This window comes from Myotis myotis, unplaced genomic scaffold (genome assembly GCF_014108235.1).
Source record: "Myotis myotis isolate mMyoMyo1 unplaced genomic scaffold, mMyoMyo1.p scaffold_m19_p_16, whole genome shotgun sequence".
In the NCBI taxonomy this organism is placed as follows: Eukaryota; Metazoa; Chordata; class Mammalia; order Chiroptera; family Vespertilionidae; genus Myotis; species Myotis myotis.
The window spans coordinates 10,033,748-10,059,763 of record NW_023416320.1 but is presented as its reverse complement, the minus strand read 5'-3'; the positions used below and the strand labels follow the sequence as shown (position 1 = coordinate 10,059,763).

General features: G+C 49.8%; 1 protein-coding gene across 4 annotated transcripts in view; it reads right to left on the bottom strand.

Annotated features, from left to right (window-relative positions):
• The window catches only part of MATN2 (matrilin 2), a 112,453-nt gene that overhangs the window by 63,258 nt on the left and 23,179 nt on the right, over positions 1-26,016 (bottom strand). For all 4 annotated transcript variants that reach the window (XM_036337829.1, XM_036337830.1, XM_036337827.1 and 1 more), the window contains exon 3: positions 1,359-1,928. In XM_036337829.1, coding sequence (XP_036193722.1) covers positions 1,359-1,928 — 570 coding nt within the window. The remainder of the gene's footprint in view (positions 1-1,358; positions 1,929-26,016) is intronic.

Sequence of the window (26,016 nt, the reverse complement as noted above, 5' to 3'; positions counted from 1 at the left end):
TTAAAAGCAGCCCTGCCCCGGTTATAATGAGTTTTCAGGGATAGACACGCATTTTCAGCCCCTAATTTCTGGGTCCTCTCTCACTGGGTGGCAAAAGTGGTGGACCCCAAGATGTGTAGGTTTTGGTCACCTTGTAGACAGGGTGTCAATCACAGGACAGCTGGCCTCCAAGTTTCTCTGGTGGTCTCAGGGGTGGCCTGGGAATGCCGCCTCAGGAGGCCTACCCCACCCTGCTGTGGCTGGTGAGGGAATTCACTGCCCATGGCTATAAAGCCACCTCTGTGTCCAAGTTCACGCCCACAGAGCCAGTGAGAGCCAGAGCCAGGACTCCCACTCAAGGGCAGCCTGACTCCAGAGCGCATCTCTTCCTGGCGGCTTGACCAAGGTTCCCGCCTCACTCGCACTGAGAGACCGAGACCCAGCAGCGCTCGCAGCTCCGTCTGAGCACCTGCACGGCAGCCCTACCTCCCTCTGAAACCCTGTCCCTGGGTGCCATGGCCACCCCTCCCTGCCTGTCCCTCACCAGCACTTTTCAAACTGTGGGTCATGACTCCTCAGCAGGTCACCAAATTAACAGGGAATCAGGACTCGTTTTTTGTTGTGGTGGTTTTTAAGTGAAATAGAAAGAAACAATAGAAATTATCATTCCTTTCCTGGCTTAGGGCAGTCGTCCCACTACATAGCCGGTGAACTCCTGCTCATCTTTCAAGTCTGTGTGGCACACAGTGGTTACGACGTAGGTTCAGAGCCAGGATGCCTGGGTTCATTCACATCTCAACCACTTAGTGCTGTGTGACCCTGGACAAGTTACTAAATCTCCCTGGGTCTCAGTTCCCTTTTCTATAAAACGGGAATTACAACTAGCACCTACTTCACAGGTTTGTTGTGTGAATAAAATGAGTTAACATATGCTAATAGCTCAAAACAGCACATATTTAAGATCAATAAACGTTAGTGATTGATTATTATCCCCTGCTTAAAGCTCTCCTGGAGCCCCTAGGTGGACCCAGGCTTTTTTGTTTGTGTGTTAATCCTCCCCTGAGGATATTTTTCCATTGCTTTTCAGAGAGAGTGAAAGGAAGGGAGGAAAGAGGGGAGAGAGAGAGAGACATCAATGTGAGAGAGACATATCAATTGGCTGCCTCCCACATGACTGGGAGCTGGGAGCAAACCGGCAACCCAGGTACGTGCCCTTGACCAGAAATCGAACCCAAGACCCTTCGGTGCCATGTCTACTTTGGCCTTTGCTGAACCCCTTGCAGGCACAGTCCCTGGGACGAGGCAGCACAGACTGAACCTGGAAGATGAACAAAGAGACCCACATGATGCCCCTGGGAGAGCCACGGGGCAGGACTTACTGCACAGCTTGTTCTGGAACACGGAGGTCAGCGACTCCATCTGGCTGAAGTTGGCCACCAGGAAGACGTGGTCCTCGTGAGGCTCGCTCCCGATGGCCTTCAGCGTGTTGAGGTCCACCTGGCCCACACCGATGGCGAAGATCAGGATGCCTGTGTCCCGTGCCTTTGCAGCCACCTCGGCCACAGAGTCCTGGGGCCTCCCATCCGTCACGATCATTATGACCCGTGGCACATTCTCCCGCAGGGGCCGGGCCCCCTCCGCTTCCGAGAAAGCGATGTTCAGGGCGTACTGGATGGCCAGCCCGGTCATGGTGCCCGTGGACAGGTGCCTCATCCTCTTGACGGCGCGCTCCACCTCGGACTTCCTCTTGAAGGTCTTGAGGGAGAACTCGTTCTTCACGGTGCTGCCATATTGGAGCAGGCCCACCCTGGTGATGTCAGGGCCAATGTCCAAGAACTGCAGGATGTCCAGGATGAACTCCTTGACCTTGGCGTAGTCGTGGGTGTTGACGCTGCGGGAGCTGTCGATGATGAAGACCAGGTCTGCCCGCTTATTTTCACAGGAGCTCTCTGGGGAAAGAGGAGGGTCACACGCGTTAGAAGAGCGTGAGGAACGCAGTACAAGTTGGCTATTGTGGGAAACCATATCACCAATCTCCACCGGTTTCTCTTCACACCTGGAAAAGTTGTAAGGGTGTCTGTGAAAGTTGCAGGTGCATGTGCACGTCCGGGTGATCGTGAGTATTGGCTACAAACAAATGCTATTTCTTTTCACAAGAAAAAACGAACACTTTCGTTTCCTAGAAAGTCATCAATCCAGTTTTCGGGTGGCCAAACACCTGATCGGGGTCAAAATGATTTCATTATTTACTGTATGCCACAGAAGCTTGCCCAGATCCTGCAGGAAATGAGGAAGAAGCTAGGATAGAGACCAATGTCAATGATAGGGACCACCGTCTACCTGGGGAGACTTAGCTAATGGGACAAGTGGAAGAGCAGCTGGTATGAAACTGGGTGGTGCTGACAAACAGAGACATGAGTGGGCTGGGTTCAAGGTCCTGATACGAGCTGGCCTTGTGGGTGCCAGCTCGTATTTGGGGTGCCAGCTCGGAATTGAGAGAAGGCACCAATGGAGAGGGTGGATGACAGAATAAGTGATAGAGGGACTGCTAGGAGTCACAGGTAGGAATTAAGTTGGAGGGGTTGCCTGAAGCCAGTGATAAAAGGCCTTTAAATTCAGACTGAGAAATTTGTACGTGATACCACAAGGGGTGGACGTAATATGATTAGCATCATATGATGTAACTTACGTCTTCTGCAGATAAGTCATGTAATAAAAAGCCAATTGATGTCGTAGTGGTTTGCAAGGTGGGTGATCAGACCACTGCTGCACTAATTTGGCTGAGGGTGGGGGGGCTCAATCTCAGTCAGGGCAGTGGTGGAAATGGCTAAGGGACCCGCCAAGAAGCATTTCATCAAAGGACACAGTTAAGCTGGGAAAAGGCAAATGTTAAGTCTCTTCCTTATCACAACCACCACCAGACTTATTCCTTAAGCACCCAAGAAGAAGGCTATGTGAGGCTTAAGTCCGCAGATGGAACGCACTGCATTCTGGGGGAAGGATGCTATTGGGTGACATGAGAGACCTCCTACCCCAGAGGGCGGAAGTGGGCATTCCTGCTGGAATTTCTCAGATGTTCGGAGTGACTGCCTCCAGCCAGGGGGAGTCCCTCCTCCGTTCCCCAGTCTTTGCCACTAAATCCACATTTGATAGGGATTAGAAAAGGAATCTCAAATGCTTGCCCTAATTCCCAAACACCACAGCTGCAAGAAGGAGAGAGAAAGCCAGAAATGAAACAGTGAACCCAGTCATTAGAATGAGAACTAAGAAAGGCCCATGAGGTCATCCCGTCCAGGCCGGCTTGCCAGGCCGTGACTCGCCTGAGCGCCTGCACCCACACCTCATCCACTGCAGCCTCACACGTCTAACAATTTGAGGGGAGGAAACACTCCCAAACGCCAGCATCCTGGCAGGAAACCCACCTTCTGCCACACCCACGTGTAGGATTGGGGGCTGTGTGAATGGAAGGCCCCCGCGGGCCCCGGACACTGTCTTTGAGGACTCTGGGAGAAGATCCATGTAAAACCTGGCATTTGTAGGATGTTTTAAAATCCTTTTTCCAGAGGCCTATTATCATTATGATCTCATTCGATCTGCAGAGCAAGCTCTCGAGAAAAGAGCCAGGGGTATCACATCCATTGGGCAGATGAGAGAATGGAGGTGCTGAGAGTTTGGAAACCTCTTATAATTAAGAAAAAGAAAAAAACTACAGGGAGACAACATGGATACCCACCTGATTGGGTGGTTGTGAGAATTTAAGAAAACAATCCAGTCCAGCCCTGAGCCCCGGGGGCGGCGCCCACCCCGAGAGACACCTGGAAGGGGTGCCTTTTTCTAAGGCTCACGAAGGCGCCATAGTCTAGCACATGGCCCTGGGTTGGAGCAGTGAATGCAGACCCACGGGTTCCAAGAAAGAAGGCAGGGCCCAGGAGCAAGGCTGAGCCCTTTCTAGGAGCCTTACCTGCACCCCTCTCCCCCATATCTCCCACCTTTGATTGATGTGTGAAGTTACTTCAGGGAGAATGTGGCCCAATGCTCTCCACCTGCTGAGAACTGGGACCAGGCCCAGACCCTGCCAGGGAGGAGGAGATGCATGGAAGGCCCCTGGGAAGGGAGGGAGGCAGACAGCGACTGTTCCCCTGAGAATGCACTTCCTCTTTGGAAACAGGAAGTGAGTCCTCCTGGGACTGGGATTCCTACTGCGGGTCTTGGGTCTTGGTCACGGTGTCAACATCCACCAAGCATCACGATCAGTTTACAGGGAAGCCTGGAAACCCTGCAGGGAACAGTGTGCTAAATGGATGCATTCCTGCAAAATACCACAAAGGTTCAAAATGTTGTTGGAGGTGACAAGGGAGCTGGGACTGTGAGTTGACAATGAGTCCTGGCAGCCAAAGTGACCCAGTTTCCTTTAAGACGTCTCCTCGGGTCCCTGGAGGGCTCACCACCAGTCTCACGGTTTGTCCCTGAAAGGGTCCCGTCAGTGGTCTCAAGCTTGGGGCGCCTCCCAATTCCCTGGAGAACTTGCTGATAACTAACTTGCTGCACCCTCAGAGCTTCTGATTCTATAGGTTTAGGGTGGAACCTGAAAATGTGCATTTCTTGCAAGTTCCCAGGTGATACCGCTGCTCCAGGGACCACACTCTGAGAACCACCAGAAAAGGAGTTCTGGCGAGTCAGTGCCGCACTATCTCACTGCGAATTCCCCAAAGCGGGAAACGCACCTCATCCATCCATCCATCCGGGTAACCTAGCAGTCAGATACACAGTAAGCCCGCATCAAAGATTGTGTGCAACCTTGGAACTATTTCCTCCTCTCAGGGTTGCTGACTTGTCACCAATCAGCCTCCCCCCTCGTTCCGGCTACACTCAATCATGACCGTGCAATTGTACAGTAAATACTTGGTGCCATCTGCCTGGGGAGATCCGGGCTTGTCTGGAGAAGGGAGTGATGCGAATCTCTATGATCAGGGTAAAATAATGTCATCCAGAGGCTGGGAGGGAGCTCTGAAATGCTCAGCAAGGGAGCCCTATGATTTATTTTTTATTTTTTGGAAGGGAGAGGGAGAGAGATAGAAACATCAATGAGAGAGAATCATTAATCGGTTGCCTCCTGCACGCTCCCCCCCCCACACACACACTGGGGATTGAACCCACAACCCGGGCATATGCCCTGACCTGGAATCATAGGCTAACACTCAACCACTGAGCCCGGCCAGCCGGGCTGAGTCCTATGATCTTAGTGCAAGTCTAGCCTCCACCACTTTCTGTCCATGTGGTCTTGAGCCTCTCCTTGACCTCTTTAACCCACCATCTGCTCTTCTGTGAATGGGGATAATACCTCACCGGGCTGCTGTAGGACTCGAAAGAGAATATAATAATAATTTATACCTACTGTTTACTGAGCACTTAGTAAGTACGAGGCCTTGTTCTGACAGCTTTCCTTATGTTGGCTTATTTATTTTCCCCACTTGCCTTAGGGCATAGGGACTGTTACTAGTCCCATTTTGCAGATGAGGACAGTGAGTCCAGAAAGGTTAAGTAACTAGCTCTGGGTCTCATACTTAGGGAGTAGAGCGGCCAGGATCTGAATCCCATCTATCTTGTCTGGCTCTGTAGCCCATGCTTTTTACTACCAAGCAAAGCTCAGAAATGATTGTGTCATTTAGACCTGCCACTCCCAGCGTGCTGCAGGTGCACTGGGACCGCACGGCCCTCAGCATGCTGCAGGAGCACTGGGACCGCACGGCCCTCAGCGTGCTGCAGGAGCACTGGGACCTCGCCGGCCCTCAGCGTGCTGCACGGCCCTCAGCGTGCTGCAGGTGCACTGGGACCGCACGGCCCTCAGCGTGCTGCACGGCCCTCAGCGTGCTGCCTGTGCACTGGGACCGCACGGCCCTCAGCGTGCTGCAGGTGCACTGGGACCGCACGGCCCTCAGCGTGCTGCAGGTGCACTGGGACCGCACGGCCCTCAGCGTGCTGCAGGTGCACTGGGACCGCACGGCCCTCAGCGTGCTGCAGGAGCACTGGGACCGCACGGCCCTCAGCGTGCTGCAGGTGCACTGGGACCGCACGGCCCTCAGCGTGCTGCAGGTGCACTGGGACCGCACAGCCCTCAGCGTGCTGCAGGTGCACTGGGACCGCACGGCCCTCAGCGTGCTGCACGGCCCTCAGCGTGCTGCAGGAGCACTGGGACCGCACGGCCCTCAGCGTGCTGCCTGTGCACTGGGACCGCACGGCCCTCAGCGTGCTGCAGGTGCACTGGGACCGCACGGCCCTCAGCGTGCTGCACGGCCCTCAGCGTGCTGCCTGTGCACTGGGACCGCACGGCCCTCAGCGTGCTGCAGGTGCACTGGGACCGCACGGCCCTCAGCGTGCTGCAGGTGCACTGGGGCCGCACGGCCCTCAGCGTGCTGCAGGTGCACTGGGACCGCACGGCCCTCAGCGTGCTGCAGGTGCACTGGGACCGCACGGCCCTCAGCGTGCTGCAGGTGCACTGGGACCGCACGGCCCTCAGCGTGCTGCACGGCCCTCAGCGTGCTGCCTGTGCACTGGGACCGCACGGCCCTCAGCGTGCTGCAGGTGCACTGGGACCGCACGGCCCTCAGCGTGCTGCCTGTGCACTGGGACCGCACGGCCCTCAGCGTGCTGCACGGCCCTCAGCGTGCTGCCTGTGCACTGGGACCGCACGGCCCTCAGCGTGCTGCAGGTGCACTGGGGCCGCACGGCCCTCAGCGTGCTGCACGGCCCTCAGCATGCGGCACGGCCCTCAGCGTGCTGCAGGTGCACTGGGACCGCACGGCCCTCAGCGTGCTGCACGGCCCTCAGCGTGCTGCAGGTGCCCTGGGACTTCGCCGGCCCTCAGTGTGCTCGAGGCGGACTTAGACTGTACCGGCTCTCTGGGGCCAGTTCTTTCCTTCCCTGGATTCACAGGGACTGAAAACTATGGCCCAAACTTGTGTGCCTCCTGCCAAGTGCTTCTCCTCTGCTAAATGTCTACTTGTATTTTTTTATTTAATAAAAGCATGAAAACAGATGCTCGCCTCCCGAGATCAGGCTGCAAGCTGTTCCCATTCTCATCCCCTTGGCACATGCTTATTGAGAGGTCAGAGGAGCAAGGCCATGGAGCCTGTTCAGGGTGGGGCAGGAGAGATGGAGCTGAGGCCATGGGTCTTTGAGGGACTGTGGGGAACAGGAGGGATGTGGCCCAGACAATAGGCAAACGCCCAGGGTGGAGTGGGGAAGGGAGACAGATTTCAGAAAATGTGATATTTCATATTCATTCCCAGCAAAGTCCCCACAGGCAGATGGTTTGTGGGCACTTAAAAAAAACTGTAGAAAATGGAATGATACAAGTGGAAAAAAGTGACCATTTCTAGAACAGTATAAGGGTATATTATATGGACTAGGCAACCAGAGTAGGATTTCTGGGCAGCATTAAAGGATGACTTGAGGGTGGTGATCATGGAATTGAAATGAGATCAATAACATGGTGTATGTTTTGCTACAGCTACAGGTGTAGGAGGATAACAGGCAAAAGTTGATTTAACCAGAGCTGTCAGTTAGCCAAGCGAGAGTGATGAATCAGGCAAAAGCAATCGACAGGAAGACTACAATGATTTCCTGTGGAATTACACTGGGGGAGCAGGGGGGTAGAAGAAATGAGGGGATGAAGGACAGAGAAGCAGCAGCAGGATCAATGGACTGGAAGTCCAGGTAAGGTCACAGTTATTGACGTTGGAATACTGGAAGGTATTACAAGGGGTGAGCTGGGAAGATAGGAGGTTTGAACTGAGATTATGGCGGGACTGCAATCATTATAATCACAGGGTCAAGAGTATGATAAGAGGGGCAATAGCTGAGAGATAGTGGAGGATAAGAATATTGGAGGAAAGAAAGTCAAAGCTATTGAGGGATCATTCATATGGATATTGAAATCACCAAGAATTATGGCAAGAGTAACGTTGGAGAAGGTGGCAGTGAGCCAGAGGCTAAAACTGTTCTAGGAATAATCATGGTTGTTGCTTTTTAAATTCCTAAAGAAGGAACAGAAACACTAAGAAGCAGATGAAAATGTCATAAAGGGACAGAGAAAAAACTAGCTCATCGAAAGTTTCAAAGGGACCCTGGGGAGAAAAATTAAGGCTGCTTTATAATGAGAGAGAGGGAGAGGGACAAAGGGAGAGAGAGCCTGGCTGGCATGGCTCAGTGGTTGAGCATGGATCTATGAACCAGGAGGTCACAGTTCAATTCCCGGTCAGGGCACATGCCGGGATTACAGGCTTGATCCCCAGTGAGGGGCGTGCAGGAGGCAGCCGATCAATGATTCTCGCTCATCGTTGATGTTTCTCTCCTTCCCTTTCCTCTCTGAAGTCAATAAAAATATATTTTTAAAAAAGGAAAGAAAGAGGGAGCCAGCAGGAGTGTAAGAAGGGGGAACACATATATAATTTATGTTTTCATTCCTAGATGGGATGGATCAGGTGAGTCGGGAATTCTATGTTTGGATGTCAGCCATGCAAATGATTGATTCTAGGGGAAGAAATGAAGATTCCACATTCACCAGTTAGGGAAAGCCAGACATTCAACAAATATTTAGTGAGTACCTACTGTGTGTCAGGCTCTGGGAATACAATGAAGGAAAGACTCCCAATTGTGAAAGGCAGGCATACAGACAAATAATAGCAGGATACAGGGAAATAGGTAGACTATAAAGACGGAGTGCGAGGGAGGGGGTGGGAGGATGCTGACTTCCTCTCTGCGTGACTGCCTGGCGGAGGGCAGGCTTAGCAATGCCCTTTACTCGTCATCTCTGTCAGACATCACTCTCCCCCTCGGCCAGCACTCAGCCTCAGGATCCTACAATCTACTGCAGTTGGCACAGGAAATTGACTCATTTTACCAACCTGGTTTTAGTGTCCGGTGCTCTACAACAAAGACTGAGGTACTCAATTTTATCTATTTCCAAGAAACCGAAAAACAGGTAAATTAGCTCATTATACATTCGGCCCTTGAAAACACAGGTTTGAACTGCACAGGCCCACTTATACATGGATTTTCTTAAATAAATACCGTGCCGAAACCGGTTTGGCTCAGTGGATAGAGCGTCGGCTTGCGGACTGAGGGGTCCCAGGTTCGATTCCGGTCAAGGGCATGTACCTGGGTTGCGGGCACATCCCCCAGTGGGAGATGTGCAGGAGGCAGCTGATCGATGTTCCTCTCTCATCGATGTTTCTAACTCTCTATCTCTCTCCCTTCCTCTCTGTAAAAAATCAATAAAATATATTTTTAAAAAATAAATAAATAAATAAATAAATAAATACCGTAAACGTATTTGCTCTTCTTCATGATTTTCTTAATAACGCTTTCTTTTCTCTAGCTTCCTTTATTCTCAGTATTTGTACAGTATATAATACACACAACATACCAAGGACGTGTTTATTGACTGTGTTATCGGTAAGGCTTCCGGTCAACATGGGGCTGTCAGCAGTTAAGTTTTGGGGGAGTCCAAAGTTATTCATGATTTCAACTGCAGGGGGTTGGCGCCTCTAACCTCTGCGTTGCTCATGGGTCAACTGTACTCACGAGACACTGATTATTAGCGCCAACATTATTTTTCAATGAGAAATAAGAAGGGTGGGCAGACAAGACTGGCCACATCAACAGTGCACACATAACCTTCCAGATAAAGCCCCATTCACGACAGAGGGCTGTTAGGCAGGCCAGGGGTCAGAGCAAAGAAAAGAGAAAGATCATAAGAATTAGTCGCCTCAAACTGTAACAGTGGTGCTTACCTACTATTATAAGAATAAATAAATCGCTCAGGAAAATTGCATCCCGTGAGCATTTGGTTTGTGTGAATTGGACGTTATGGGCTGGTCAGAGAAAGAGAGAGACCCTTAGACGGAGAGGAAAGACGACCATGTAGCACAGCACTGCAGTCCCATCTGCCTTAGTGCGGGGTGAGCTTGTGCCCACAGGCGCCTGAGATGTGGCCCTGTGCCACCTCCTGTGGTTCCTTCCCCACGTACCTCCAGACTGTGACTACTAGCTCTTGAGATTATAGGTGATTTCAAGGATATTTCAGAGGCAATTCGGACTATCTTTCTTTTTGCCCCCAGTGTGACTTAACCTACAAGTCCCAGTATTTATGGCACTTGACTGGGGCCCATGGTCCTTGGTCAGGGCTGGAAAGGCCACAGCCAATGTTTCCCTCTCCAGTGTCTTCATTAGTCAGCCACCAGCTGCTGCATAACCTCGTGCCAGACACGTCACAGTGCTTGATGAGCTATGGCTTTCTTTGAATCAGTCCTGCTCTACTCACATCTTCCCAAAGAACCCCCGGGGAATGGCCTGAAAACGCCATCGCATTGTATTAGGGAGACACCCTAGACTTCTTAATGGGATCTAAGACATGGCTTAGATTCATTAGCAAATCAATCCCTGCTTGGTAACATTTTCCAGACATTTGTCCAAATTTGGGAACACTTGTTCTCTCGACACGAATACATACGATGCTGGAAGAAATTTCAAATAAGCTGAATAACAGAGTCAGGACCAGAAAGGATTCTGAGAGCCAAAATAATAAGTCAAAACTAACAAGAAGAAAACTAATTGCTATAAATGTCAAGTCCTGCATGTAAGGCTCAAAAACCCGACTGTATAACCCACAGGAAAGGAGACAACTGGATCGACAGCCAGTTGCATGATAAAATCTCAAACCCGGATGGCAAATCCCAAGCCTTGCATGTGGCCCCCAGCCTCAGGACCTGTGAGACCTCCCCCCACCGCCCCCCCGCGGCCAAACTCAAAAGCAAAGTTCAGCCACAGGACTCCTCTCAACACAGCACCCCAAGTCCCCATTCCCTGGTGCCTGGAGGAGGCTTGGGGAATGAAACCTATTTGTCAATCAGACCCTTTCCAATCACCCCCATGTGATCCCTCCCAACCTCCATGGCCAGTCATCTCATCGGTGGCTTCCCTGGCCTGGGAGAGTGGAGAGACTCAACAAATGGCCCAGAGCCTTCTTGTCTTTGCTGCAAAACTTTCCTATAAATGAATAATTTGGTAAGTCTCACCGATCAGTCACAACAGCTGCATCTGGCAGCTGTAAATTCCCGGTATTATCGAGCCTCAGGATGCTGTTTCATCAGAGCAATTTCTTCAAAAGCCACGATCCTAAGGGCTGCTGTCAGAAGGGTCACTGACATTCCTCGAGGAATGAGCTCCTTGGCCCACCACTCCCTGCCCTCTACCCGACACCCCACTGATATCAAGAGGTCTGCAGTTCCCTGCACCCATCCCCTCTGATGCCTCCTCGGTTTAAGACTCAGCTCTGTGGTCTTCAACCCTATTTCTGAAAACCTTTCCTTGTTGGGCCCCCTCCAATGGCCTAAATGGCCTTCCCAGGAGCCCCCTGGGACCTCCCACCAGCGCCTCACATGGAGCTACCCAGCCCCAGGTGGTGTCTTCTATGGATTCCTTGTACCCAGCATAGTGTCAGGCACATAGATGCCCCATCAGGGTCCTTGCTTCTTCCCTTCGACGTGCACATGCGGGTGGGGAGGGCGGGAAAGGCAGAGGTTGCAGATACCTGCCCATGAGCTGGAGGGGGCTGGGAGGGTTGGCCAGTGGAGGCACATAAAGAAGAGCCCAAATGGGGATCCTGAGGCCTTGATGACATCAGAAATGCCTGGGGTGTTTATTTAAAATGCCGAGTCCTAGGCCGTACCCTAGACCCAGTGGGTCGGAATCTCTAGGTCGGGGCCCAGGAATCAGCACTTATAATTGCTCCAGGTGATTCTTGGGCCCAACAGACCTGAGAACTCTATCCAAAGGGGCGTGCCAGCCTGGGAGACCACCTGTCACGGAGCCACAAGTCCCGAGGAAAAGATGGTGCCAGGGGACCCGGCACCCACCCACCACCAGGAGCGACTGGAAATGTGGCAGCCACACACCCTGGCTTCTCTCCTGTGTTCTCATCCACGTTCTGTTTCAATGTGTGTGTCAGGTACGGCCTGGCTTTCCATTAGGCTCAGAACATCAGCAAGGCGGGCACCATTAGTACCCTAACTTACAGATGAGGACCCCGAGGCTTAGAGAGGTTACGTATCGTATCGAGTCCACGGGCACAGAGCATGTGAGCGGGGGTGGAACAGGGGCCTCAGTCAGCTGGTCTGCCTCTAGCACCTGCATTTCCAGCTGTTCCCCAGTGGGTGACCTGGAGTGAAGAGTCTCCTCTGAACAGGAAAATGTCCCAGCGAAGAGCCTTACCCGTCACCCTCCCAGATACTGGTTAACAGATCCACCCCCAGATAAATGTGGGCAGGACTAACTGCAGCCTGGACTACGACCAGGAGTGACAGCCCAACAAGGCACACTCCCTAAGTGTAAACGGCCTCTTCAGCCCCTGCCCTGAGCAGTGCCCCGGGGAGTCCCTGTGCCTTAGGCTCCAGAGATGCACCTGCTGCACCCACCTCAGCCCCCACTTCTGCTGCATGAGGTAGTGATGACAGTAAGCACGACTGGTACCTTAACATGCAGCGATGTCATCCCCCAAACACCATATTTACTGGCCTGTGAACTCCCTCAAATCATAATGCAAACCTCTGAGGTCAGGACTGGTCCTTCTTCACCTCCATCCCACCCATGCCTGGCTCGGGGCTGGCACACGGAAGGCAGTGAAGGCAGAATACAGAGCGGGAGCTATGGGGACGCTGCCAGAGAGAAGACGCAGTGCCCAGCCTCGGGGGGCTTACAGCCCCGGGGGCCAGCAAGCCATGCATACAAATAACTGCAGAATGAGGCAGGGTCAGATGAATTAGTGTTTGATGATCCTAATCATAACCTATCTTAGCCCGGACAGCCTCAATCACAAAGAACAGTCACTACAGACTGAACTTCTGAAGGAGGAGGCATGTACCCAGCAACGACATAGAGCAAATGCAGCAGTCCCCCGCCGTCTGCAGTGTCACTTACCCACGGTCAACCACAGACTGAAAATATTAAGTGGGAATTTTCAGCATTAAACAATTTGTCACTTTTAAATTTAATGCTATTCTGAGAAGCATGATGAAATCTCGCAACGTTCCATTGGGAAGCGAATCATCCTTTTTTCCAGGGTATCCCCATTGTATTTGCTCCCTGCCCATCCGTCTCTAATAGCTAAGTCTCAATTAGAGAGAGGAGAGAGAGAGATCACATTCACATAACTTTATTATAGTACATCATCATAATTTTTTCTATTTTATTATTGTCAATCTCTTACTGTGCCTAATTTATAAGTTAAACTTTATCATAGGTATATGTGGATAGGGAAAAACATAAGAAGGATTTGGTACTATCCACGGTTTCAGGTGTCCACTGGGGGTCTTGAACATATCCCCCCAGATAAAGGTTGCCTACTGAAATCTCTCTACTGCTTGGACAACCACTCAGAATAAGAGTAACAATGTACCTGCAGGTGGAGGGGATTTCTGCAGTCTCCCCGCCTCCCACCCCCCACCCCCACCCCCCATACACCTGCTCTGAATGCCTGGCCAGAGACGCGAGGAAGTGGGAGATGACTGGGGGAAGGAGCGCTGTGGCTGGTGGGTTCCCTGTACTCCCAGAGCTCTTGGCTTTCTCCTCTGGGCTTGTGGGATTTTCACCAGAGACCCACCTGTCCCAGTGAGCTGTGGGAAAAGCCCCTGACACCACTCAGGGGGTCACGCACCATGTGCTTCTCTCGGGACACATGAGATATGGCCTCAAAGTCAACCTCCATTCTACTAAGTTCTTTCCAACACCTACGAGCAGAACGACAGCTCACGGGCAGCTGCTGGGCTTTCGCACTGTCAGGTCTGCTCTGTGTGCACTTTACCAGCCGTTTCCAAGAGCATTTGCAGAGCAGAGAGAGAAGGGCATCCGGGGAGGGATGGAGTCTACCTGGCTGTGGAGATACACCTGCAAAGTGTGTGTGTGTGTGTGTGTGTGTGTGTGTGTGTGTGTGTGTGTGTGTGTGCGCGCGCTTTATAATGTTTTCATTGATTCTAGAGAGAGGAGGTGGAGGGAGAGAGCGATAGAAACATCAATGTGAGAGAATCATCAATGGGCTGCCTCCTGCACGCCCCCTACTGGGGGTCAAGCCTGAAACGTGGGAATGTGCCCTGACAGGGAATGGAACCAAAGACCTCCTGGCACATGGGCTGACACCTCACCAACTGAGCCACACCAGCTGGCCACACTGCAAAGTTTTTAAGCAAAATGCACTTGCCAATGTCATGAGGGTTTTTTTCTCTGTGTGTTTAAAGAAGGTTCTGTGAATGAGCCTGCATCTTCGGGTAGCAGTGGTGCTCCATAAACCGCAGACATGGGTCAACGGGGCCCCAAGGAATTCTGGCTTGACACGAGCTCAAATTTCAGTTGCCCCTGCTGACTGTCATAAATTCCTTTAGGAACACAGCTCTCGGAGGCCCTCAGGGAGCGTGTGCACCGACGCGCCAGCACAATGGAAAAGAGAGAAAAAATATATGCCACATCACACCAGTCTCCTCTAGTCACTGCTACATGAGCCGAGAGAAAAGAGACATCGCATGAGGCTCAACAACTATGGTTTCCAGAACCCTGGACAATTTTCTTTGCGAGGGAGCCAAAGAGAAAGCTGCCCCAGGTTAACCCTGGAAAAGGCAGTTTCCAGGGAATTGAATTTCCTCGCAAGGTAAAGCAGTTTGCTAAAGTTTCACTAAAAAAAAAAAAAAAAAAAAAAAAAAAAAAGCCTCCTCTCAGAGTATATCTGACAATAGGCTTCCTCTTAATTGCTAAAGAGAAGCATAAAGAAGCCCTGAAATAGTTGATGGCTTACAGAATAGGTTTGGTATTCTCTATTAAAACCCCTCTCGCCATCTTCCTGCCTTTCTCCAATTGAGCAATGACTCATATCTTAGAACTGTAACACACACACACACACACACACACTCACACACACACTCACACACACACTCACATACACACACACTCACACACACACACACACTCACACACACACACTCACACACACACACACACACTCACACACACACTCACACACACACACTCACACACACACTCTCACACACACACACACACTCACACACACACACACTCACACTCACACACACACACACTCACACACACACTCACACACACTCACACACACACTCACACACACACACACTCTCACACACACACACACACACACTCTCACACACACACACACTCACACACACACACACTCACACTCACACACACACACACGCGGCCTGTCCCCCAGGCTAAGATGGTAGAAAGGACTGGGACACATCTAGGTGGTTTCTTCTTTCTGCGAAGTGAAAAACGGGGTTAAGTGGCTTTTAAAAAGCAAACTGGCATCGGACCCATGGGAGGATTTGAAACTTCCTAAGTTGGGCACTGCCTGGTCTGCTTTCTGAGAGCTCAGCCAATGGAAGTCAGCAGCCGAGTCCAGACTGGAGAATAGCAATGCAGTGCCCAGCGGGCAGAGAGAGAGAGAGGAGAGCCAGGAGGGAGAGGCCCCGACACGTCGCACCTGGCTCCCTGCAGCCCTGCAGTCTCTCCCTGGAAGGGGAGGGGTGTGGACACACAGGAGGCTGGGGCAGAAGGTTCCTCAGCCCTCTACCAGCAAAGGCAAGGCTGAGTCAGAAGCCCTTAGAATGCTCCCTAAAGGAGGAGGGGCAAAGCCAGTCTTTGAGACACTCCCGCCATCATTTTGGTTTGGTGGAGCTATGCAAACACTGTAAACCCCCTTTGTGCAAGGTGCTGGTTATAAGGGACAAGAACCAAGCTCGGCCTGGAAGGAGCTTACAGCCTGGTAGAGAAGGCAGATTGATAAAAACACGAACAACGAGAGCACTGGTCCCAAGACGGTGGGTGGGGAGATAGCCGGAGAAGCTGATGTACAATATTATATTATTTTATAGTATCCTGTTATTGCAGGATGAGCAGGTATTGGCCTGGCAGAGTTGGGATGGGCATTTTAGGCAAAGGGTCAGCACGAGCAAAGGCCTGGAGGCCAGAGCACAGGGGGTGCACATGTACATGGGCAGCTGCAGGTGCTGTGGTTTGGCTGACTCTTAAAAGGACAGGATGGGGCCCTGACCGGTTTGGCTCAGTGGATAGAGCGTCAGCCTGCGGACTCGAGGGTCCCAGGTTCGATTCCAGTCAAGGGCATGTACCTCGGTTGCAGGCACATTCTTAGTGGGGGGTGTGCAGGAGGCAACTGATTGATGTTTCTCTCTCATTGATATTTCTAACTCTCTATCCCTCTCCCTTCCTCTCTGTGAAAAATCAATAAAATATATATTTTTTTAAAAAAGGGACAGGATGGGGATGACAGGGCATGAAAGGAGGGCTGCATGTGCCTTCTATTAAGAAGTTCAGACTTCAGTTAGGAGTCAATGGGGAGCCACTGAAGGGTTTTAAATATGCCCATCCTCCTTTAGGGAACATTCTAAGGGCTTCTGACTCAGCCCTGACTTCATTCTCTCCACCCTGGCCCCACCCCTGTTTTCCCTTCCATCCGAGACCCCAGCCTGGTCTCAGGTGTAAATTAACGTCCACTGTATATACGCTAATAAAGAAGACGCCAGAGAATTTTAAGCCAACTCCTTTGTCAAGTGTCTTTGTTATTTGACCCTGAAGTGAGTCTGCCTGAAGTGAAGGACTTCCAGCTGGTGGAGCAGATGATGTGGGGTCAGAGATTGGACCCTTCCAACGCATCCCTCTTAGGTGTTCAACTCCTTTACCTCTGTCACTCTTCTGAGATAATTCCAATTTCAAATGAAATAACTATTGATTGAATGTCAGTTGGCACTCAGCGTGAACTCCTATCTCTCTCTATGAGTCTTCCAGTACTGCAGAAGCTAAAGACAAAAACCATATTTCCCAGATTCCCTTGCAGCTAGGGTTCTGGGTAAGAATTAGGTAACACCAATTAGCTGCACTCACAAAGTAGAAAGGGGGGTGGAGGCTGTTTCTGTAGGCAAGCAAGGTTGTAGAAAGACAGACTTGGGCTCTAGCTGGTTTGGCTCAGTGGATAGAGCATCAGCTGGGGGACTGAAGGGGCAGGCAGGAGGCAGCCAATCAATGATTCTCTCTCATCATTGATATTTCTTTTTTTTTAAATATATTTTATTAATTTTTTACAGAGAGGAAGTGAGAGGGATAGAGAGTTAGAAACATCGATGAGAGAGAAACATCAATCACCTGCCTCCTGCACACCTCCCACTGGGGATGTGCCTGCAACCAAGGCACATGCCCTTGACCGGAATCGAACCTGGGGGACCCTTGAGTCTGCAGGGCGCCGCTCTATCCACTGAGCCAAACCGGTCAGGGCTCATCATTGATATTTCTATCTCTCTCTCCCTCTCCCTTCCTCTCTGAAATCAATAAAAATATATTAAAATCCCCCAACCTTTCCAACAATTATGTAATCACCTAATTTCGTGTCTGAAGTCTCTCTGCTTTAAATGCCCCACTCATCCACAGTGAGTCCCTGCTGAGAACTCCAATACATTGGAACAAAAAATACAACTAGGCATGCTCAGTCTGCTTCACAGAGCTCCCCGAAAGTCCCCTTCCACCCAAGCTTTGTGAAAATGGGGCCCCTCTCCTCCCCTCCCCCAAAACCTCTGCATGCCTACCTCCATGCTTCTCTACAGAGATGATCACCTCCACCAACACCCCTCATCTGGATGCTAGCATTAGCCTCCTCCCCGGGCACCTTGATCGCTCTCACTCTCCCATTCATTTGGAAACTTGTCCTCTCTCCCCACTTTGATACGACGCTTCCTTTCCTCCATTCTTACTTAACTTGGCTTAGGTTTCCACTCCCTACAGTACACTGAGAGGGTTTAATACACAAAAGGAGAACGGTGGAGCCAGCAATTTGTTCCCTCATCGCACAGTGTTTGCTTGAGCAAGTGCTCAGCCCCAGCTGCTGTAGCTGACTCCGCTAAGCTTCACGCCAAATGTGAGGGTTGCTATGGAAGTCAGAAATAACATTTCAGGAATCCCTCACACCCTTGGTGACTTTGGTTTCTAGGCTGTTCTACAAATAGTCTTCCCTGCAGCTAACCATGAAGATGAAGATCAGTTAATAAGACCGCAAGTTTAATGAACTGAAATAGAATTACATACAGACCTGACCATTGCAAAGCACTTGGATATGTATTTCAAAGCTGAAAAGGGACCTTAAAGACTGCATTCAATTTCCTTATTCCACAAATGGAAAAGGAAGGTCACGCGGTGCAAAGGTGGGGCAGCCTTCTGTCTCCCAGGACGCCCATGTTCCCCCACAGCACACACATTCTCCACCCTGGGCCGGTCACTCTCTCCAACGTTCGGTTTTCTCTTCTGGATGATTGTAGCTGCCTCATAGGGTTGTCATGAAGATTAAATGAGTGACTATATGTAGCAATATAATGGTGCCTGGCACAGAGTCAAATAATCATTTATGTTTTTTGTTATTATTATTATTATTATTATTATTATTATTATTATGCCCAGCTGGTATTGTGTTGCGAACTATATGGTAGCAATGTGCCCCTGCAAAGAAAGCACTGGCCTGGGAGTCCAGAGACCCATGTCCTGGCCCCCACCCTGCCACCAGCTAGGTGACTCTTAGCCACACAACCTTCTCTTTCCTTGTTGCCTATGGCGCTTGGATCTTTAGGACTGAGCTGAATGGTGCCTCTCAGTTCCTTTCCAGCTCTAGTATGCTCTGTTGCTTCTCACAACCACCTTTTGTGAGGTGGCAAACTGTGGCTCGGAGAGTTTAACTTGCCCAAGGTCACCCGTGCGGAAGTGGTGGAGCCAGGAGCTGAACCCAGCAATCTGAGTCTCAAAGTCATACTCTTCCCGATGAACTTTCAGGAAACACAGACGTACACACAACTATACAGGGTACAGCCTGCATGACTTTCTAGTACATCCATGTTCCCTAGTTGTACCTGTAGGGTTCCCTGTGAGCTGTCTCCATAAATCCCCAGCAACTGGTACAAGAAGGCTTCGGAGAACTTGCCACAAGATAAAATAATTATTAGTTCTTCCTTACGCTCCAGAGATGATCACCCCACCAACACCCCTCATCTGGATGCTAGCATTAGCCTCCTCCCCGGTGTTTGCTTTTGCCCCTCTGCAGAGGTTCTCCGTGCAGCAGCCAGTGATTCTTCAGACACAGGTGCAGTCACCTCACTCCTTTAAAGCCCTCCGATGGCTCCCACCTCTCTCAGAGAAAAATCCACGATGGCCCCAAGGGCTCTCATGTTACTTCTCTGATCCATGGGACATTGGCTGCTTCCACCTGCTGTTCCCTTGGCCTGGAACATTCTTCCCTGGCGTCAGTGACCTGTCCCTTCGCTGCCTTCAAGGGTGTGTAGAAAACTTGCCTTCACGGGGAGACCTCTGATTCACATTCCCTACTCCCAGCACTCCTATCCCTCTTCCTGCCTTGCTCTCCTCCATAGCACTTGTTTTTTATTGTTTGTTCTCATGTTATAACATATGATCCATGAGGCAGGCATTTTGCCTATTTTGTTCTCTGCAGTGTTCTCCACACTCCTGAGCAGGCGCCTCCACAGGCATTTGCTGGATGGATGGATGGATGGATGGATGGATGGATGGACGGACGGACGGACGGATGGATGGATGAAAGGATGGATGAATAGGCTCTACCTGGGGTCCTGCGACTCAAGAGGACAGCATCAGACTGTGCCCTGAAGATTTCTTCCAACCCTCCTTTCCCCTGTCAAATGTTAGTCCTGGAAAAAACACTTAAATCTAGATGTTCATATTCTTTAATTCTGCAGAAGCAGGATTGCTCTACTCTTGCATGAGAGAACCTCTAAGACTCCAATAGATTTAAAAAGGGAGCAAAACCCAGCCGGAGTGTCTCGGTTGGTTCGATTCTTAGTTGGGGCACGTGCCCAGGTTGTAGGCAAGGTCCCTAATGGAGGGCGTGCAGGGGGCAGCCAATTGATGATTCTCTCTCATCATTAATGTTTCTATCTCCCCCTCTCCCTCCCTCTCTGAAATAAAAAATTAATTTAAAAGAGAACAAAAATGAGCATACATTACTTTCCTAAAGAGAAAATGTTCAGATATTTTAAAAGGGGAGGTGGGAGATGGATGTTTACTCCGCTAGCTCTTGGCACAAAACCAGCCCTGAAGGCTGGAAGTTCTAGGGGAGACCTCAGCCAACTATAGAGTAGGACAGTGTGTACAGAATCAGCAATGTGCCGGCTGTTCCTCATGGTGCCTAGAAGAATTTACAGGGCATTTTAAATTGCATTAAAGACATTGGCATTGTGTTTAATGCATTTTCATTTACCATACAAGTTTTAAATTGCAAAAAAAAAAAAATGTATTAAAGTTTGACCCTTTGACATTCTCGTTTGTTTTTAACATGCATCACCATTTGGGTCATTTTTTTCTTGTCTTCCCAATCTTTCACCTTAACTACTACTGCCCTTTTTCCATTTTGTATACTTTCAAGAAAATGACAACCCAGTAGAGCAGATGACACCAGTGGTTACCTACTTCAAATTCACTTCTCTTCCTGGCCCCTTCCTGCTCCCTTGTTAGGATTCCAAGCAGTAGGGCGGGGCCATGAGCTCTGCTAGGGCAGGCCCTACACCCGACCAGACATGACTTTTTACTGATGAAGTGAGTCCTGGTTACCCCACTCCCCAGAGGAGGTAGTTGAGGTGGGCATGCAATCCAGATTTGGACAGTGGAGAGTAAGGGAAAGTCTACTGGTTTTAAGAGAGATTTTTGGCTCTGATAAAAGGCATGAACCCATGGATGAAAGTCCACCTGTACTCTCCTTGCCTTGACCGTGACCACAGAAGGGTGTGATGCTTGGGGCTGTCGTAGCCATCTTGTGAGTAGAAGCAGATGTCTCAGGAAGGAAAGTCTGTCTCCTGGGATGGCACAGCTGAAAGCTGGAAAGAGCCATGGTCTCAATTTAAAAGCTGAGACCCTGCCACAAACTGGGAATCAATGACCTCCAGGCTTCTCATGAAATGCTTAAATCTGTCCTAATAAAACCACTGTTAGCTTAAGCCATTGCACCCTCCCTCACGCCAGGAGATTTCATCACTGGCATCAAGCCTAGTGCAGAGTAGCTGCTCAACAAAAAGGTGTTGCATGTATGCATGAATCTGATGCTACAACTTCTGACATTTTAAAAACAAAAGTTATTAAACTGTTATGCTAATTATACATACTGTAATCAATTCTCATGCAATCAGTTCTATAGAGGTTTTTCTCTAAAACCAGTATCTGATTTGTTGTTGTTGTGGATGCTCACTTGAAGATATTTTTTTCAATGATTTTTAGAGAGAGTGGATGGGAGAGGAAGAGACAGAAACATCAATGTGAAAGAGACAGATCTATTGGTTGCCCCCCGCACATGCCTTGACCAGGGTTGGAGATCGAGCCTGCAACCAAGGTACAACTTGTGCCCTTGACTGGGATTGAACCTGGGGCCCTTCAGTCTGCAGGCTAACACCCTATCTACTGAGTCAGACCAGCTAGGGAACCAGTATCTGATTTAAGGCCGGAAAAGAATAAACTGCCATTTATATTTAAAACAGTAGGTGTTCAAACAGATAAATTAATATTAAGGAATGTCATCTTTCATTCATTTACTCAGTACACAACAGTGAAGGGCTACTATGTGGACGCTTAGACTACAGATGAAAAGACCTAATTCCTAGTCTGAAAGGGTAGAGTAGGATCAGTTCACAGCACGTTGTAATGTCTGGAGTGTTTTTTAACAGCATATCTTTAAGTCAACAGTAAGAGCAACAAGCATTGCTGAATGCCTACTCCAGGCCCAGTCCTTTATCTGCGTGATCCCCTCCCATCCTCATTCCCACTCTGCCAGGGAGGCACCCTATCACTCCCATTTCACAAGTGGGACCCCTGGGGTGTAGAGTGGTGATGTTATTTATTCGCGCCCACTCAGTGAAAAGCCAGAGTTCACACTAGTTAAAAGTCAGCTACTGTTGTTTTTAAAACCAGGCTGACAAGTGTGGGAAGGCCCAGGGGTCACCGTGGTCAGAGCTTAGTGAGAAAATGGGGCGATGACACTGTCAGGAACAGGAAGCCATCGGGGCTGTACTCTGCAGGATACAGGCTCCTGGTGGAGAAGCGACAGTCCAGGAGACCCTTCTGTACTTAAGGGGAACATCCGCAGGTTATTCCTCTCTCCTGCCAGCTGAGCACCTCGAAGGGGTGGCCCTTCGGACGTCTCCCCGAGCCCCCAAGTGAACACGGGGTTGGATCTCACACGGCACTCGGTGTATATGTGTTGAGCGAGTCAAGTTGTAGCTGCTGTGGTTGGTGGTGGTTTTATGGAGCAGAGGTTTGCAGACGGGAGTCATGCCCGTCTCGCCCGTGTCTGGGGCTTGGCCTCACCTCAGCGGCTGGCTGGCTGGCTGGTGGTTTCGTTCCAGCCCTGACTCAGTCTGACCACTGGCTGGGCAAGTGTCTACGTGAGAATGACCATGACCGTGTGGGAAGAGGGGGGAGACGTGGTTCCGAGTCCTGGGCTGCGGCGGGTCCTCCACTTCACGTTGGACGAGTAGCAATAGCTTTGGGCTCTGCTTCCCTCATCCCAGCTTCTTAACCCTCCATGGCAGGCTGGAGAAGCCAGGGCCCCTTCTCTGAATAAAATAAAACGCAACACCCTCTAGGATGGCTGCTATTTTTTTGTTTAAAGATGGAGAATAATAAGCGTGGGTAAAGATTTGGAGAAATTGGACCTGTCACACGTTGCCGTGGGAATGTAGAGCAGTGCAGCTGCTGTGGAAGAGTCTGGCAGTTCCTCAAGAGGCTCAGCGTCGAGTTGCCCTGTCTCCCAGCAATGCCACCCTTGTCACGGATCCAAAAAATGGAAAGCAGGGACTCAAACGGTATTTGTACGCCAGTGTTCGTAACGGCATCATTCACCGTAGCCAAAAGAGTGCAAGCAACCCAAGTATCCAGCAACAATTCAGCAAGAATTAAAGAGTTGCCAAAACCGGTTTAGCTCAGTGGATAGAGCGTCGGCCTGCGGACTGAAGGGTCCTGGGTCCAATTCCAGTCAAGGGCATGTACCTGGGTTGTGGGCACTTCCCCAGTGGGGTATGTGCAGGAGGCAGCTGATCGATGTTTCTCTCTCATCGATGTTTCTAACTCTCTATCTCTCTCTCTTCCTCTCTGTAAAAAATCAATAAAAAAATATATTAAAAAAAAAAGAATTAAAGAGTGAAGCTCCCCAAAGTGTTGTCTATGCGGGGAAGGCCTAGGGAAGGACAGGAGTGGGGTTGAGAGGGCTACTGGGGGGAGGGGGAAGGGGGCATCTGTAATACTTTCAACAATAAAGATACATTTTTGAAAAATGAAGTTCTAATACATGCTACAATGCGGATGAGCCTTGAAAATATTAAGTGAAAAAAGCCAGACACAAAAGAAGAAATAGTATAGCATCCCACTTATATAAGGCATCCAGGCTAGGCAATTCTGTAGAGAAAGAAAGTAGAGCAGAGGTTTCTGGGGGGTGGAGGAAGGGGATGGAGAGTTGTTTCCTAATGTGAGGAGAGTTGCTGTTGGGGATGATGAAAAAGTTCTGGAAATAGCGATGACGGTTGCACAACAATGTGCACGTACTAAACGCCACTGAACGGTGCACTTTAAAATGGTGCGTCGTGTGTGAGGTATATGTTCCCACAATAAACAAACAAATAATGAACACATGCGAAGGGTTAGCAAGGAAGCCCATCGTCTGAACTGCAGTTATCAAGATACTAAAAAGAAAAAAACTGGAAAATATAACAACATATGTTTTTCAGAGTAACACTAAACGACAAGATGAAAGGTGTGTCCACTGACTGGTGTAGGTTCTGAAGCAGTGGTGAGTGTGAACACCACTGTGAGTTATCCCTGTCGACTATAACGTGCCACGAAAATGCCTGCGGTTTGTGGTTTGTAATCCTAATAGGAGGAAAGGCGACACTGCAGTTAAGAGAGGTTAGTCAGAAGGATATAATTTTTTCTCATCTAAGTCATGGACTGATTGAAGTCTATCTGAGGCTCTTTGGGGTCCTTTGGACTCCAGATGTAAAACCTCTCAACTAGACACCTCTAAACTGTCTTCTAATTAAAACCGTGTGATCTGGCTTCATTTCTATTTCATTAATAAAGTCACTTCTCTAATCAGATTTTTCTTATCTGTAATTGGGAACTGTTATAAAATCTACCATTCAAGGGCTTTATGAATGGAATACTATGCAGCTGTAAAAAAAATAAAAAAAAATAAAAAAAAAAGAGGCTCTCTTACCCTTTGAGACAGCATGGAGAGACCTGGAGAGTATTATGCTAAGTGAAATAAGCCAGTCAGAGAAAGACAAATATCACATGATCTCGCTTATAAGTGGAATCTAAACAACAAAATAAACTGACAGACAAAAAAGGGCCAGAGGTATGGATGCACAGAACAGAACAGCAGATTTCAGTGGGGGTAGAGTGGGGGGAGGGGACAGCAAGAGATTAACCAAAGAACATAAATGCGTAACCCATGGACAGACAATAGGCCTGGAGTGGGGCGGGGATTGGGATGGGGGCAAAAAGGGAGAAAATGGGGGAAATCTGTAATACTGTACACGATAAAATAAATTTGAAAGAAGGAGGGGCTTTGGGAGGGAAAGGGAGACAAGGCAAGCAACAGCTGTTTTGTAAAACTACAATATTTTCTAAGTGCCAGGAATCAACAGGGAAACATTAAGAGTCAACAGAGACACCTTCCCCCTCCCCTAGCACCCAGAACAATGCCTTGCACACTATAGATATTAATATCAGACAAGTATGTGTTGAATGAACGAATGACAAAACTGAGGCAAATGAAACAAAAAAAAATAGTGTATTAGGACTACACAATTTTGGTGCAGAAAAACAGCTAGATAAAATTAATGGTTTTCCTCGTCCTCTTCATTTTGGTGAAAACCCAAGTTTGATTGGAAGTGGGGAGTGGAGGAGCCTGCTTCCTTCAGTGGATGAGACAGTCACAAGGACAGCCACAGGGACACTGGCATCTGGGCACAGAAGGGTGAATGGGACCTCTAGGAGGAGAGAATGCACTCCTGGGCGCCCCACCAACCAGCCCTATGATTTAAGAATTCCAGGTCTTGCACTGGGCCTGCCATGGCATCTGGAGCATGGATTCTCAGTGCACATTTGCTCAATGGATGGATGGAGTAGACTGGACCAAGCTGGGGGTCCGGGTTGGGAATTAAGAGATGACGACGATCACTTAGTGATATAAGGTCTCATCACTGCGGTGGACACCTAAAACTAATACATTGTTTGTCAACTGTAATTGAAAAATAAAAAATGATTTAAAAAAAAAAGAGCTGACGATGGCAAGCAGCTTCTCACAGCCTTTGCCAGAGCTGAGCCCTCCAGATGGGATTCCTCTGCAGCTGACCCCGTGGTCCATCCTGACTTCAGGCCTCTGGGCTCGTCCTCCTAGGGCTTCTCACGGCCAGATGCCCGCACTGCTCTGCCCGCTCCTGCCTTCTCTCCACAGGCCCCTCCTGGCTCTGAGCCTGAGTCCTCGCACGCGTGCATTCGTCAGGCCTCCCGCCCCTTCCCTGCACCAGCTCTTTGCACATCTGGCCAGTTGGCCTCCTCTTTGATGTGCTCCCTCATTGGCTGGCTGTGGGCTAATGATAACTCCTCTCTCCTCCTCCCTTCCCAGCCCCGCTGTCGTCTGAGCAGCCAAAATACACACAGCGCCCTCCTTTCATCTTCCCCTGTAAGTCAGCCTCCTCTGCACACACTGGAAGAAGGCTTTTCTGAACTAGTGGATCGAATTCTTGGCTTTCGACAAATCGAACTTGGACTTGGTTTCAAGTCCTGGCTGAATCGCACCGGTTCCCCTCGGCAGCCTTTGGAGCTTGGCAGGCCGACCTACTGTGCTTGTCCAACCTGCTTTGAGGACTTAGAAATATGTGATGCTAA